The sequence below is a fragment of the Lepidochelys kempii genome, chromosome 9, assembly GCF_965140265.1.
Source record: "Lepidochelys kempii isolate rLepKem1 chromosome 9, rLepKem1.hap2, whole genome shotgun sequence".
Classification (NCBI taxonomy): Eukaryota; Metazoa; Chordata; order Testudines; family Cheloniidae; genus Lepidochelys; species Lepidochelys kempii.
Genome location: NC_133264.1, coordinates 48618894 through 48632987, shown reverse-complemented (window position 1 = coordinate 48632987; position 14094 = coordinate 48618894). Strand labels below are relative to the sequence as shown.

At 43.9% G+C, this 14094-nt stretch overlaps 2 protein-coding genes across 5 annotated transcripts in view; both read right to left on the bottom strand.

Annotated features, from left to right (window-relative positions):
• Window positions 1–14094, bottom strand: part of PCCB (propionyl-CoA carboxylase subunit beta) — an 84507-nt gene that overhangs the window by 22570 nt on the left and 47843 nt on the right. For 2 of the 4 annotated variants that reach the window (XM_073360228.1, XM_073360226.1), the window contains one exon: window positions 12546–12836. The exons of the other annotated variants lie outside the window; for them this stretch is intronic. In XM_073360228.1, coding sequence (XP_073216329.1) covers window positions 12715–12836 — 122 coding nt within the window. In that variant the 3' untranslated portion in view covers window positions 12546–12714. Of the gene's footprint in view, window positions 1–12545; window positions 12837–14094 lie in introns of those variants that run through there. 4 annotated transcript variants of the gene reach the window in all.
• Window positions 7511–11009, bottom strand: LOC140917418 (uncharacterized). The gene is made up of 2 exons (XM_073360230.1): window positions 8784–11009; window positions 7511–8197 (listed from the first exon to the last, which is right to left on the bottom strand). Exons 1-2 carry the CDS (start codon window positions 9352–9354, stop codon window positions 7917–7919), a joined length of 852 nt encoding a protein of 283 aa, XP_073216331.1. The 5' UTR covers window positions 9355–11009; the 3' UTR covers window positions 7511–7916.

The window sequence follows — 14094 nt, the reverse complement described above, 5'->3', positions numbered from 1 at the left end:
TACAGGACTATATGGCAGGAATATTTGCATAGCTGGTTCTGAAAACTCCTGAGCTGTTTGAGTGCCCCGGCCCTTCCAGAGCCTCAAGTGATAAGCAACTGAACCAACTGACTGTATACAATATTACTGTGTTACAAAAGTGAACAGAGTGAGGTCTTTTCTGAAAGCTAATGACATATTGGTGATCAATATCACTGTGAAATACTGTATATGTATTAACACTATGTAAGGAATTATGGATAGTCATTGTATAGTTTACTCAGATAGTACATAACGTCACACCTATCTACCTGTCTCATACGTAAATTAAGCATTGTGGAATCTGAAACAATGGATGCCCTATTAACACAGAAATAATATAGGGAGATAGGAAGCCCACAAGAAGGGAAGAATACCATGAGGTCATCTTGCCTCTTGAAGCAAAGTCATTGAGCTTTGGGAGATATAAGCAAGGACAGAAGCCATCTTTGGCATCCATAACTAGACAGACACAAGCTGCAAGTTGTGTAAGATGAGTTCCTCAACCAAGCAGCAGATTCAAGTCTCTTGAATCGAATATATGTGTGAAATGTGCTTAGGTAAAGATCTTTCATCTAAGATGAAGAAATTAGTACTGTGTTGTACCTTGACAACAAGAGAAATTAGGAGGACCTGACTGAGGGAAAGTCAGCCATCACTGGTAAGAAAATGACCGGTGAGAGAAACCATCTTGACTAATGCCTGTATCTTGCTATATTAAATTTTAGACAGAAGCATACTTTGTTTTACTTGTAACTCTATCTTCATTCCTTATTCCTGAGCTCACTCAATCCTATATATATTTTGTTAATGAATTCACTTCATTTTAACCATAAACAACAGTGTGGTGTTTAAAGGGAAGGGTATATTTACACCCAGTTAGGTTAATAAGATTTGTGATATGTTTTTGTGTATTTAGAAGAACAAACCAACTTTATTATTCCTATTAGCTGTCCTAGAGAGGGCTGGACATTGCAGAACATATGGTTTGGGGAAAATCCGGGACTGGGAGCATGTTGGGGTCAACCTGCAAGTGGTAACCAAGGCTGGTGGAAGCCAAAGTGGGGCTGTAGAAAGGCTACTGGGGTTAGAGCTGCTGATCCAGGGCTGTCCAGCACACAGACACTCAGGGTACGACCTGCATGCTGGCAGACTAGGTGTGAGCAGCCTGGGCTGGGAGCTACAGCAGCAAAGCATTGTGAGGCACCCAGGACAGGCACTGACGCAATGACAGAGTGCGACAGAGGCCAACCGGAAGCCACCAGTATAACTTGAGCCTTTTCTTGCCTTATTTTCTGCAATGCTCTTGGAATCAGTGGGAATGGAGGGAAAGCCCACATCAGATGATGTGACCAGAAATCATGAATACACCTGCTAGAAATCCTGGACTCTTTCCTTCTTGAGAGCAAAATATAGGATATTTCCTGTTTTGAACTGACACAATTAAGTCTATCTGGGGAAGCCCTCACTTTCAGAAAATCTGGTTTAGTACTGAATTTTTTAATTCCCATTCATAGGATGTGTATTTTTCTGCTTAGTGTATTTTTCTGCTAGACCATTTTTCTCTCCAGGGAGTTAAAGAGTTGTCAGATTGGTGTGATTCTAAATGCACCATTTCCAAAGTTTTACGGCTTGTTGTCAAAGAAGGCCTCATGTTGTGCCTCCCTGTCTAAGTAATAGGTAGCTGTGGAATTGTCTGTGAGAACTTGAAGAATTCTTTATGCTAGGTAGAAATGCTTTGCAAACTAATATCACCGCCCTTAGTTCTAGTACATTTATGTGAATCATGGATTCTAGATCGGACCAGAGGCCATGAGCCTGAATACGATATAAATGTTTTACCCAGCCCATCTTGGATGCATCTATTATCAAAGTTTTAGACACAAATCAGGGGGTATATGGAATTACCACATGTACAGTTCCCTCTATCATACCCCATTCCGTTGAGGATAGAATTTGATCTGGAATCAGCACTTTCACTGACATATCAGGGATTGCTGGTCTGTAAACAGACTTGATCCACACTTGAAATGGACTGATATGTAACTTGGCAAATGGGGTTACAAATGTACATAATAAACCCAGATGACCAAGAAATTTGAGGCACAATTTTGAGTGCAAAAGTGGAAAATCAAATTATTTTTTTAAATTTGGAAACTGTTTGGTGGGAGGAATGCTCTCGTTGCTATTGAGACTAAGAGAGCACCAATGAACTCAGGGGACTGTGAGGGAATCAGATTTCACTTTTTAAAGTTAATCCTCAAATCCAGGGATCGAAATAAATGAATCACTTTCTTTGCTGCCACAACTTCGCCCTTATGTAGTTGACTGGCTTGTCTGGGGGAATATACGACCCTTGTTTGCACAGATGGGCTGCAAATACTGATAGGCACTTTGTAAACACCCTCAGTGCTGATGAAATTCCAAAAGGCGCCATTGTGAATTGGTACTGACTCCCCAGAGCCATAAAACATAGATATTTTGTGTGTGTAAGCATCCTGTAAATTGAGCATAATGGACTAATACATGGGATCCAGTGTAGGGATGACTGAAGCGAGAGTTACCATGTGGAACTTGGCATATCAGATTAATTTGTTGAGGTTCCTGAGATCTAGAATCTGACATAAGCCACCTTTCTTTTTTGGTATGAGGAAATAGGGAGAATAGAAACCTTCTCCAATATACTCCTGAGGTACTCACTCTATTCCTCTGAATTTGACAGGTTGTCTATCTCCTGATGCTTGGAACTCACATGAGAGTAGTCCCTGAAAAGGAACCAGGAAAGGGAGTGGCAAGGAGGCAAAGATTGAAATTGAACAACAGAATCATCCCTGGTTACTTGAAGGACCCATTGATCTGTGGTGATTGCCATCCAAGTCTCCAGGAAATAAGATAGATGGGAACCAAAGGGTGAAGTAAAGGGTATACAACACTTTTATAAATTAGTCCAAGATCCTCAATCATCACATCAAATTTTATGTTTTTGTGTCTGATCCGACTGATTACTTACAGAAGAGGGTAGTGGAGCTGACTTCTTCCAACATCTAGCCTTCCTTCTACAGATTGTTTAGAAGGTCCCTGCTGTTAGGAATATGAATAAGAAGGATATTGAGTGTTCCTATATCTGAGGAGTGAAGATTGATGACAAAACTGTTTATTTTTGAAAGGAGTGTATAAATTCAATGATCTGAGTGTGGATCTCAAGTCTTCTAATGAACACAGAGATTCATCAGCCTTGGCACCGAATAGATTCCCACCATTGAAGGACAAATATTTAATAATCGTTTGCACTTCTTTTGGTAAAACTGACAGATAGCCATGATGAGTCTTGCATCACAATACATGTAGTCAGTAATGCCTGATCTACACTGCAGAGTTAGGCCGACAAAAGGCAGCCTACATAGACCCAACTCTAAGTATCTACACTAAAATGCAGCTCACATAGATGTAACTTGCCCACTGTACTGAGTTAATAACTCCAACTCAGCAAGAGGTGTAGTGCTTAAGCCGATGTAGTTAGGTCGATGCTTCAATAATTTCTGAAAGGTGTTAAAATCATCAGCTGAAGTCTGTGAAATTGTTTTTATATGGTGAGGAAGAAGAATGAAGTACAGGATCAGAAGGATTGTCTTGATGGGCTGGTATTTCACCATCACTTGAAATCTGCTGTTCCTCTGCATCTTGAACTTGACGAGTAGAGTTATTAGTATTACAACAGTTTATAGCAGGTGACTCACAAATAGATCCTGTATATTGTGGGAGAATTTGTCCTTGAAATTGTGATTACTGAGGACATGAGGGCCAATATGGCCACAGTTGTGGACCATAGGAGAAAGAGATGTTTGGCCAGTTTGAAGAGAACGAAGCAGCAGAGTTAGAATTAGCATTCTCAGGATTATTAGGAGGCTCTTTTCCATATGCCTCCCTAGACTTATTTTCTTTCAACCCGTGTGATTTCCCTCTTTGTGGAGGGCTCCTGTCAGAGTCTGCAGAGGAATCAGAGACTTTGGAGGAAGAAACCTCGAATGCAGAAGCCATGGCAAGAGACTGAATGATCTAAATGGTACTCAAATCCTTAATTGCATTGACATGCTGGTTCAAAGACATTTTCATTAGAGGTACCCTCACTTCTTTTTGAGGAGACGATCTGTCTGTTACCGAGATCGGGGAAACCTCCAGGACTGGTGACTGAGGTTCTGGAGTGACCCTGAAGTTTGGTGAAGATACAAAAGAAGCTTTTGGAGCTGAAAATGTAGTTGTAAAAGGTCTCTGTAGTGAGGATGCTGTAGGTGCCGCTCTCTACTTTGAAGCTTTCTCTGCACCTGAACCTGCTGGTGCTGAGCAGGCTTTGATCAAAGCTGCCAGTGCCTACAGGGGAAGCTCTGCAGAAGACTGTCCTGAGCACTCTGGTTCTGAGAGAGGCAGTGCTGCTGTAGATGGTGCTGAAGAGGAGGAAGGCAGATGATCCTTTTTTTCCCTGAGATCTTTCAGCTGAAGAAGGGGGTAGTTTCTGTATCAGCTCCTAGTTCCTCTTTTTCCCCACACCAGGAAGAGCTCATCTGCACTAGCTGTTCTGCAATCCCCAGCATGAGAGGCTCCTTTGAAGTCTTCCTCCTTTGAAGACTCTTGGAAGCAGAGACAGAGCTCAGTGCTGTGAAATTGAGAGTCAGACACTCAGTCCTTGGACAGCAGAGGTCCCTGACTCTCTGGAGAACCTTTCTGAGTCTCTTTTGTCTACTTAATTGCTCCAGAATTAGGTGTCACATTTCTGGTGACAGGAGCACTGGAGAGAGACGACGTGAAAACAGAAGTCTCTGAGTCTGAAGTAGCTCTCTTGGAGCTTTCCATCAGAAAAAGCTTCATTCTGGACTCTCTCTCCTTTTGTGTGCACTTCTTGAAGGACTTGCAAATCTCACACTTGGGGTATGTCTACACTATGAAATTAGGTTGAATTATAGAAGTCGGTTTTTTAGAAATCGTTTTTATATATTCGAGTGTGTGTGTCCCCACAGAAAATGCTCTAAGTGCATTAACTCGGCAGAGTGCTTCCACAGTACCGAGGCAAGCATCGACTTCCAGAGTGTTGTACTGTGGGTAGCTATCCCACGGTTCCCGCAGTCTCCACTGCCCATTGGAATTCTGGGTTGAGATCCCAATGCCTGATGGGGCTAAAACATTGTCGTGGGTGGTTCTGGGTACATATCGCCAGGCCCCCGTTCCCGCCCTCCCTCCATGAAAGCAGCAGCAGACAATCGTTTTGCGCCTTTTTTCTTGAGTTACCTGTGCAGATGCCATACCACGGCAAGCATGGAGCCTGCTCAGGTAACCGTCACCGTATGTCTCCTGGGTGCTGGCATACACAGCAGCAGCAGCTCCTTGCCTTGTGGCAGCAGACGGTACAATAGGACTGGTAGCCATCATCGTCATGTCCGAGGTGCTCCTGGCCACGTCGGCCAGGAGCGCCTGGGCAGACATGGGTGCAGGGACTACATTAGAAGTGACTTGACCAGGTCATTCTCTTTAGTCCTGCAGTCAGTCTTATTGAACCATCTTATGGTGAGAAGGCAAGCGATACAGATTGCTAGCAGTCCTATTGTACCATCTTCTGTCAGGCAGGCAAGAGATGAGGATGGCTAGCAGGCCTATTGTACCATCTTCTGCTGAGTAGCCAAGAGATGTGGATGGCTTGCAGTCCTTCTGCACCGTCTGCTGCCAGCCAAAGATGTAAAAGATAGATGGAGTGGATCAAATCAAGAAATACACCCGATTTGTTTTGTACTCATTTGCTTCCCCCCTACTCCCGTCTAGGGGACTCATTCCTCTAGGTCACACTGCAGTCACTCACAGAGAAGGTGCAGCGAGGTAAATCTAGCCATGTATCAATCAGAGGCCAGACCAACCTGCTTGTTCCAATAAGAACAATTACTTAGGTGCACCATTTCTTATTGGAACCCCCCGTGAAGTCCTGCCTGAAATACTCCTTGATGTAAAGCCACCCCCTTTGTTGATTTTAATTCCCTGTAAGCCAATCCGGTAAGCCATGTCGTCAGTTGCCCCTCCCTCCGTCAGAGCAACGGCAGACAATCGTTCTGCGTCTTTTTTCTGTGCGGACGCCATACCAAGGCAAGCATGGAGGCCGCTCAGCTCACTTTGGCAATTAGGAGCACATTAAACACCACACGCATTATCCAGCGGTATATGCAGCACCAGACCTGGCAGAGCGATACCGGGTGAGGAGGCGACGTCAGCACGGTCATGTGAGTGATCAGGACATGGACACAGATTTCTCTGAAAGCATGGGCCCTGCCAATGCATGCATCATGGTGCTAATGGGGCAGGTTCATGCTGTGGAACGCCGACTCTGGGCTCGGGAAACAAGCACAGACTGGTGGGACCGCATAGTGTTGCAGGTCTGGGATGATTCCCAGTGGCTGCGAAACTTTCGCATGCGTAAGGGCACTTTCATGGAACTTTGTGACTTGTTTTCCCCTGCCCTGAAGCGCATGCATACCAAGATGAGAGCAGCCCTCACAGTTGAGAAGCGAGTGGCGATAGCCATCTGGAAGCTTGCAACGCCAGACAGCTACCGGTCAGTTGGGAATCAATTTGGAGTGGGCAAATCTACTGTGGGGGCTGCTGTGATGCAAGTAGCCCACGCAATCAAAGATCTGCTGATATCAAGGGTAGTGACCCTGGGAAATGTGCAGGTCATAGTGGATGGCTTTGCTGCAATGGGATTTCCTAACTGTGGTGGGGCCATAGATGGAACCATATCCCTATCTTGGCACCAGAGCACCAAGCTGGCAAGTACATAAACCGCAAGGGGTACTTTTCAATAGTGCTGCAAGCTCTGGTGGATCACAAGGGACGTTTCACCAACATCAACGTGGGATGGCCGGGAAAGGTACATGACGCTCGCATCTTCAGGAACTCTGGTCTGTTTCAAAAGCTGCAGGAAGGGACTTTATTCCCAGACCAGAAAATAACTGTTGGGGATGTTGAAATGCCTATAGTTATTCTTGGGGACCCAGCCTACCCCTTAATACCATGGCTCATGAAGCTGTACACAGGCAGCCTGGACAGTAGTCAGGAGCTGTTCAACTACAGGCTGAGCAAGTGCAGAATGGTGGTAGAATGTGCATTTGGATGTTTAAAGGCACGCTGGCGCAGTTTACTGACTCGCTTAGACCTCAGCGAAACCAATATTCCCACTGTTATTACTGCTTGCTGTGCGCTCCACAATATCTGTGAGAGTAAGGGGGAGACATTTATGGCGGGGTGGGAGGTTGAGAAAAATCACCTGGCTGCTGGTTACGCACAGCCAGACACCAGGGCGGTTAGAAGAGCACAGGAGGGCGCGGTACACATCAGAGAAGCTTTGAAAACCAGTTTCATGACTGGACAGGCTACGGTGTGAAAGTTCTGTTTGTTTCTCCTTGATGAAACCCCCCGCCCCTTGGTTCACTCTACTTCCCTGTAAGCTAACCACCCTCCTCTCCTCCCTTCGATCACCGCTTGCAGAGGCAATAAAGTCATTGTTGCTTCACATTCATGCATTCTTTATTCATTCATAACACAAATAGGGGGATGACTACCAAGGTAGCCCAGGAGGGGTGGTGGAGGAGGGAAGGAAAATGCCACACAGCACTTTAAAAGTTTACAACTTTAAAATTTATTGAATACCAGCCTTCTGTTTTTTGGGCAATCCTCTGTGGTGGAGTGGCTGGTTGGCCGGAGGCCCCCCCACCGCGTTCTTGGGCGTCTGGGTGAGGAGGCTATGGAACTTGGGGAGGAGGGTGGTTGGTTACACAGAGGATGTAGCGGCAGTCTGTCCTCCAGCTGCCTTTGCTGCAGCTCAACCATATGCTGGAGCATATTGGTTTGATCCTCCAGCAGCCTCAGCATTGAATCCTCTCATCACGCTGCCGCCACATTTGAGCTTCAGCCCTGTCTTCAGCCCGCCACTTACTCTCTGCAGCCCACCACCTCTCCTCCCAGTCATTTTGTGCTTTCCTGCACTCTGACATTATTTGCCTCCATGCATTTGTCTGTGCTCTGTCAGTGTGGGAGGACAGCATGAGCTCAGAGAACATTTCATCACAAGTGCGTTTTTTTTTCTTTCTAATCTTCACTAGCCTCTGGGAAGGAGAAGATCCTGTGATCATTGAAACACATGCAGCTGGTGGAGAAAAAAAAAGGGACAGCGGTATTTAAAAAGACATTTTATAAAACAATGGCTACGCTCTTTCAGGGTAAACCTTGCTGTTAACATTACATACATAGCACATGTGCTTTCGTTACAAGGTCACATTTTGCCTCCCCTCACCGCATGGCTACCCCCTCAACCCTCCCCCCTCCCCGTGGCTAACAGCGGGGAACATTTCTGTTCAGCCATAGGCAAATAGCCCAGCAGGAACGGGCACCTCTGAGTGTCCCCTGAAGAAAAGCACCCTATTTCAACCAGGTGACCATGAATGATATCTCACTCTTCTGAGGATAACACAGAGAGATAAAGAACGGATGTTGTTTGAACGCCGGCAAACATACACTGCAATGCTTTGTTGTACAATGATTCCCAAGTACGTGCTACTGGCCTGGAGTGGTAAAGTGTCCTACCATGAAGGACGAAATAAGGCTGCCCTCCCCAGAAACCTTTTGCAAAGGCTTTGGGAGTACATCCAGGAGAGCCGCGAATGCCAGGGCAAAGTAATCCTTTCACATGCTTGCTTTTAAACCATGAATAGTATTTCAAAAGGTACACTCACCGGAGGTCCCTTCTCTGCCTGCCGGGTCCAGGAGGCAGCCTTGGGTGGGTTCGGGGGGTACTGGCTCCAGGTCCAGGGTGAGAAACAGTTCCTGGCTGTCGGGAAAACCGGTTTCTCCACTTGCTTGCTGTGAGCTATCTACAACCTCCTCATCATCATCCCCAAAACCTGCTTCTGTGTTGCCTCCATCTCCATTGAAGGAGTCAAACAACACGGCTGGGGTAGTGGTGGCTGAACCCCCTAAAATGGCATGCAGCTCATCACAGAAGCGGCACGTTTGGGGCTCTGCCCTGGAGTGGCCGTTCGCCTCTCTGGTTTTCTGGTAGGCTTGCCTCAGCTCCTTAAGTTTCATGCGGCACTGGTTCAGGTCCCTGTTATGGCCTCTGTCCTTCATGCCCTGGGAGATTTTGACAAAGGTTTTGGCATTTCGAAAACTGGAATGGAGTTCTGATAGCACGGATTCCTCTCCCCATACAGCCATCAGATCCCGTACCTCCTGTTCAGTCCATGCTGGAGCTCTTTTGCGATTCTGGGACTCCATCATGGTCACCTCTGCTGATGAGCTCTGCATGGTCACCTGCAACTTGCCATGCTGGCCAAACAGGAAATGAGATTCAAAAGTTTGTGGTTCTTTTCCTGTCTACCTGGCCAGTGCATCTGAGTTGAGAGTGCTGTCCAGAGCCGTCACAATGGAGCACTCTGGGATAGCTCCCGGAGGGCAATACCGCCAAATTGTGTCCACAGTACCCCAAGTTCGATCCGGCAAGGCCAATTTAAGCACTAGTCCACTTGTCAGAGGTGGAGTAAGGAAATCGATTTTAAGAGCCCTTTAAGTCGAAATAAAGGGCTTCATCGTGTGGATGGGTGCAGGTTTACATCGATTTAACGCTGCTAAATTCGACCTAAAGTCCTAGTGTAGAACAGGGCTTAATGATATGTTCCTCACCCAGACAGTACAGACAGCTGTCATGGGAAACAGTTATAAGAATGACCTTTATGAGGACACAAGCGCATGCAGGATCCATGCACGACTGCTACAGGACACTACTAGTGAAAATGCTTCAAACTCCTGTGCTGGGGCACATGGACACTGTAAGTGGGATCCATGTGCAGGAACTTGGAGAAGGAGGTTAGAAACTTCTAATTACCAGCCTGAATTTCTTCATGGCCAACTTATATCCATTTGGTTTTGTACCAACACTGTCCTTTAGCTTAAATACCTCTTCATCCTCCCTGGTATTACCCTGAATGTATTTATAGAGAGCCATCATATACCCTTTCAGACTTCTTTTTGGTAGATTAAAAAAGCCAAGCTCTTTCCAGTTACTCTTTCTTTAACATTAGTGACCAGAAATGTACACAGTATTCCAAAGAGGTCTTACCAGTGCCTTGTATAATAGCGTTAATACTTCCCTATCGCTACTGGAAATACCTTGTCTGACACATTTTAGGATAGCATTTGCCTTTTTCAGTTGCGTCACACTGATGGCTCAGTCATCCTGCGATCAACGCACACAACCAGGTGTCTTTCCTCTTCTGTTGCTTTCAACTGATGAGCCTCCTGCTTGTAGCAGAAATTCTTATTATTAGACCCTAAGTGACCTTGCACTTTGTACTACTGAATTTCATCCCATTTCTTTCACTACAGTCTTCAAGGTCGTCCAGATCTGCCTGTATAATATTGTGATTTCCTTCTGTATTGATGCTGCCAACTTTGTTTCATCAGCATGCTCCTGCTTTTTGTGCCAATGTCATTGACAAAAATATCAAATAATACTGATCTCACCTTTAGCCAGTTCCTATCTTACAATTCTTGTACTGATCCCCATCTTCCCTAATTTAATTAATAATTTCCCATGTGCACCTTATCAAATATTTTACTGAAGTTCAAGTATATAAAATTTATTGCACTTCCCTTATCTAAAAACACAAATAGATATTTTGATTTTAGTTTCCCTGAACTAGTCACCTGACAATCAGTTAATAATTCCCCAGTTATCAATTTTAATAATTTGGTCGTGTTCTTTTAGTAATTTTTAGATAAAATTACTTTGCACTCAGATACCCATTTCCACCACACAGTACTACAGTTAGGTATTTAAATCAGCTGGATTATGCTCGCTGCAGTCACAGATGTACACTTTGCTGACAGCAGAGGCTGTGTAACCCGCCTTGGCCTGCTTACTTCTTTCCTCTAATCATCTCTCTGCCCCCCAACCTTTCTGTGTGTGTGTGCACGCGTACGTCCCTGTACTGTTTTATAGCAGACATGCATGTAGTCTGATGTCACGGTGTTGGTAGTGGAAAACATTACCAATTGTTCTCTTTCTTTGTGGATTTTAATTTCATTTTCTCAGTGTCATACATACAACAAATAAACCTTATACATGAAAATTAAAAAGCGAAAAATCACATAATTGAAGCAATGCCAACATCCTCACACATGACACCTACATCTGTGTTACAGACCAGCACATTGTGGTTGCGTCTAGTGGCTGGAGCAGGAGTAGATAGTCAGGAATTGGAGCTCAGGGTCAGAACCAGAGTCAAAAGTCAAATGCCAGAGTTAAAAAAAAAAGACAGGAATTGGAGCCGAGCGTCAAAAGCCTGTTACCTGAAGCAAGGCAAGACTGGGGAAAGACCGGAGCAGGGCTGGAAGAAGGTGGGAGCAAGACTGGGAACAAGTAGGTGTAGGAGCTACCACAGCTCTGAGTGAATGCTTTAAGCAGCTGCTGAACTTAAGAGCCTGTCTGCTGGCTCTTTCCACTGCTCAGGCAGTGAAGCCAATCAGGCAGCCTACTACATGCTGGCTGCGCTTGTTAGGTTGCCCAGAGACTGGCTCTGCTGTAGGTCCTGATTTCTGACAATCCGCAACATCACACCCCACAGGAACAAGGCACCAGTCCCTTACACACAAAGCACTTAACTCACCACTCAGTGTGCTATTTAAATTTCCCAAATGGACAAATCTGCATGTTGGAGTGCAGTAATTTGCATACCATGTTTATTTTCCATTATCCATTACCAATTTCCACTGTTATATATTAATTTACTTTCTGTCAAGCTCTTGTCATAAAGAGCAACAGAAAGTTGTGATAAAAGTAACAATGAATTGAGCAATGTCAGGATACTTTTGCACATTTTACCCCTTTCATTTAATCCAACTTTAATTAGTCAAACAATTAAGTTTCTACCCACCAAGTGTTATTACACCCACATATGAGAATGCAATCTCACCCAAAGAGTGTTGCTTCAATGGGTGCGTAAAACTAGCTGTTCTGGAGAGAACATTAGAGGAAGTGAAACCACGGAGCCCACGAGCAAATTCCTCAAGACTCTGCATTCAGGATGGTTCCAAATGCAACAAGAACCCTACCATCAGCACCATTAGAGGGAGCATACTGGGAGTTTTGGCTAACAAATTTGATGGGTGCTGTAATACAGGGATGGAACCAACAAGCCAGGATCCAGAGATGATGCATCCTTCCCAGACTGTTGTCCTGCCCAAATCCCAACTATACCAAGGTCTGACTGGATCCAAAGGCATGATTCTCTATTGGAGCCCTTTCTGTCTGTGGCAAACAACGATGGAAAGCCAATGAACTCAAGGGACATTCCTTCCCTGTCTCCATCCCAGAAGATCAGACCCTGAGGTCTTGGAATCTGTTTGGACTCATGATTTCTAAGGAGGAAGCAATTTCAGGACTGTTGGCTGAATAAAGAATCTGTTAATTAAAAGTAATCATGTTATACCAGATAAAATCACTCTCTCAAAATTTATTGCTATATAATACTTAAGCAAATTAAAATTAAAAGAAATGTTCATAGTGCTAAGTTCAAGTTCTCCACTTTAACTAAAGAATATATGTATTCAGAACACTTCTGCATGTCTTAAAAGTGGCTTCATTTTGTAACCAATTCTTCATCATATTCACAGTGGAATGTTCGCATGCTTCTTCCAGGGATTGGATTGCGTTTTGCTAGCCAGCACTTCCAGATCACGGCAAATGCGGATTCGAGTGGTAGAAGGTTCAATGATATCATCAACAAACCCTGTTTAATTTACCAAAAACAAATTACACACAAACACTTTTGCCTCCCAACCACAATATATCTCGTTGTAATTACTTTGCAACATCAAAACTATGCAGTAACTAAACAATTCATGTATTAGAGAACTGCATGCAACTGCTAATTTGTAACTTAACTCACAAGAGAAGCATTTGAATTAAACGGAAGTTAAAGTTGACAATGTGTTTCAATAACTTAAAAAGCCTTGCATAAACTTTATCATCAAATAAGTAAACAACAGAAAGCCAAGAAATTTAGACTTACAGTGGGGCTCAATTCAAGAATAACTGTAAATTTCATTGGAAAGTTCTATATGTATAGTCCCTTGCAGTTCAAATCAAGTCAGTTCAGTTTACAAATGACAAGATGTATTCTCTGTCAATTCTGCGAATTCAACCTGGCATCTGATAGTGAAATTCTGTTTTTTTTCTGGCTCAAGCCCCAACAATAAACACTGCAGTGAAAACATTTAACACTTCTGTTGATAATCCACTAGCCAGAAAACAATCCATCTTGTTGTGCATGCTACCACACTGTGCTACTGATGGGACTAAAAAGTGGTACAAATGAATATACTGATCAGTAGAGTAAACAGATGTAACTAAAACATACGGGGAACTGATCGTCCGATTGAGAAAGACACATTTCTACACACACATTTTTCAGAGTAAAAATGCACTTTAAGGTTCAACTTATAAGAAATAAACTTTTAAATATATGGAAATACAGAATTAAATCCACTAACAACAAAAACCAAGTGCCTACCACCTGGGGGCAGTAGTGTATGTTGGGGAACTGAAGCTGAGCCAGAAGTCTGGTCCCTTCTAAAGTTGACCAGCACACCTCATTAAACTCCACCCAAACTGTCAGAGTGCTCTGAAGTACTATGGAAGTTGTCCAAGTTTTGAAATGCCTCTCAATTTAGAACATTTTTAATATGCTTATCAGCACCTTAGACATGGCCCTGTGCCCTACATCTCACCAGTGCCTCAAAGAAATTGTATTAGAAGCCCTTCAGATGTGTTGTTTTGTAGCTGGAATTTGGAAAATAAAATAATAATAATAAAAAATAAGAGTGTTTGAATAATTTCCAAATTATGATTAGTACCACTTTCATTCCTAAATCCCTTGTCTTTAAAATGCCCTGCGTGATTAACCTAATATTTGATCAAAGTATTAGCCAGTGACCACAGACCACACAAGTGAAATTTGACTTTCAAAGGACTTTAAGCAAGGAATT